This window comes from Limulus polyphemus, unplaced genomic scaffold, assembly GCF_000517525.1.
Source record: "Limulus polyphemus unplaced genomic scaffold, Limulus_polyphemus-2.1.2 Scaffold4261, whole genome shotgun sequence".
Classification (NCBI taxonomy): domain Eukaryota; kingdom Metazoa; phylum Arthropoda; class Merostomata; order Xiphosura; family Limulidae; genus Limulus; species Limulus polyphemus.
The window spans coordinates 81,499-82,742 of record NW_013669871.1 but is presented as its reverse complement, the minus strand read 5'-3'; the positions used below and the strand labels follow the sequence as shown (position 1 = coordinate 82,742).

Genomic DNA, 1,244 nt, shown 5'->3' with positions numbered 1-1,244 from the left:
TAACTTTTCTACAGTGTTAATCTACAGAAAAACACCAGCTAAGAGTGAAATGTTAAGGTGTTTTACATTCACGATCAATGCTAACGAATAACACTGCAAGTACTCAATCTGATCCTTCAAATCGAGAGTTTTCATGTGATGCTTGGCCATGGGAATTTCATTACTTGTGCAAAGTATCACTGGATAATATTAACAATACATTCTAAACCATCTGTACAAATGCATGTTATCTTCTTTTCTTTTGTCAATATATATAATCTAGAAGCGCAAGCCACGAGCACAATACCTGAGAAGAAAAACTGTCGGATCTTCCTGGCAACCCCCCAAGTTTCTTACGATGTCTCACCGAAGCCCCGCTGTTCTCTTCTTTCCCTTCTTCTTTGGTTTCTATGGCAGGTGGTTTGGCCGGAAGGATATCCGAGCCAGCAAGCAGGGCTTCGTTCGTTGCTCTTAAGCTGTTGATTAAGCTGTTCTGTTGTTTTTGCTAGAATGAAGTTTTTAGAAAATTTGTAAAAACAGAATTCACATATAGATGGCTGCAACTCATCTATAAACAGTGGCTTTCTGTTTTTTTTTTATAGAAGCAAATTAAGTCTCTTTTTTTACAAAAACGTTACTTAACCCCACCAAAATCCTATACAAATTATATAATGTTGTAATTGTACTATTGTACATGCAATAAGATATCATACTTTAAATAAAAAAATTATAATACCTAAGAAATACAGTACTGAGCCACTGCTGTCTAAGCAACCTCTATATATGGTCCAAATTGGACGAAGTTTGACAATTAAGGTTTTTTTTCACATTAAAACAAAATTAGGGGGTGATAGCTTTAGAATTTTTAACCTGAAATTTTACCTTCAAATAAGGAGACCCATCATTTTACGTGTGTGCCATTGGTGATAGACACAAAAATAATGACAATGATAATAATACACAGATTGAAAAAATGCAATTTTAACTCCAATTCAGCATAACATATTGACTGTAATTTTCACAGCAGATCACAACTTTCAAGTCAAACACCACCACCATTCAAAACTGACTAGTTTCAAGTCAGATATTACCATTCAAAACAACTGATGCTAATTCTCACAGCAATGCACTCATTTTAGGTCAAATGTCAGCATTAATTACTGACGGTAATTCTCACAAGATGTTAGCCTTTAAAGCCAGGAAAGATCAAATATATCCTGAAAATGTTAATACCATTTAAAAAAAACTTTCCTCATTACAGTTAG

At 34.2% G+C, this 1,244-nt stretch overlaps 1 protein-coding gene across 1 annotated transcript in view; it reads right to left on the bottom strand.

Annotated features, from left to right (window-relative positions):
* LOC106470871 (sodium leak channel non-selective protein-like) overlaps nucleotides 1-1,244 on the bottom strand; it is a 66,288-nt gene that overhangs the window by 1,527 nt on the left and 63,517 nt on the right. The window contains exon 34 of the mRNA XM_022399514.1: nucleotides 287-484. Coding sequence (XP_022255222.1) covers nucleotides 287-484 — 198 coding nt within the window. The remainder of the gene's footprint in view (nucleotides 1-286; nucleotides 485-1,244) is intronic.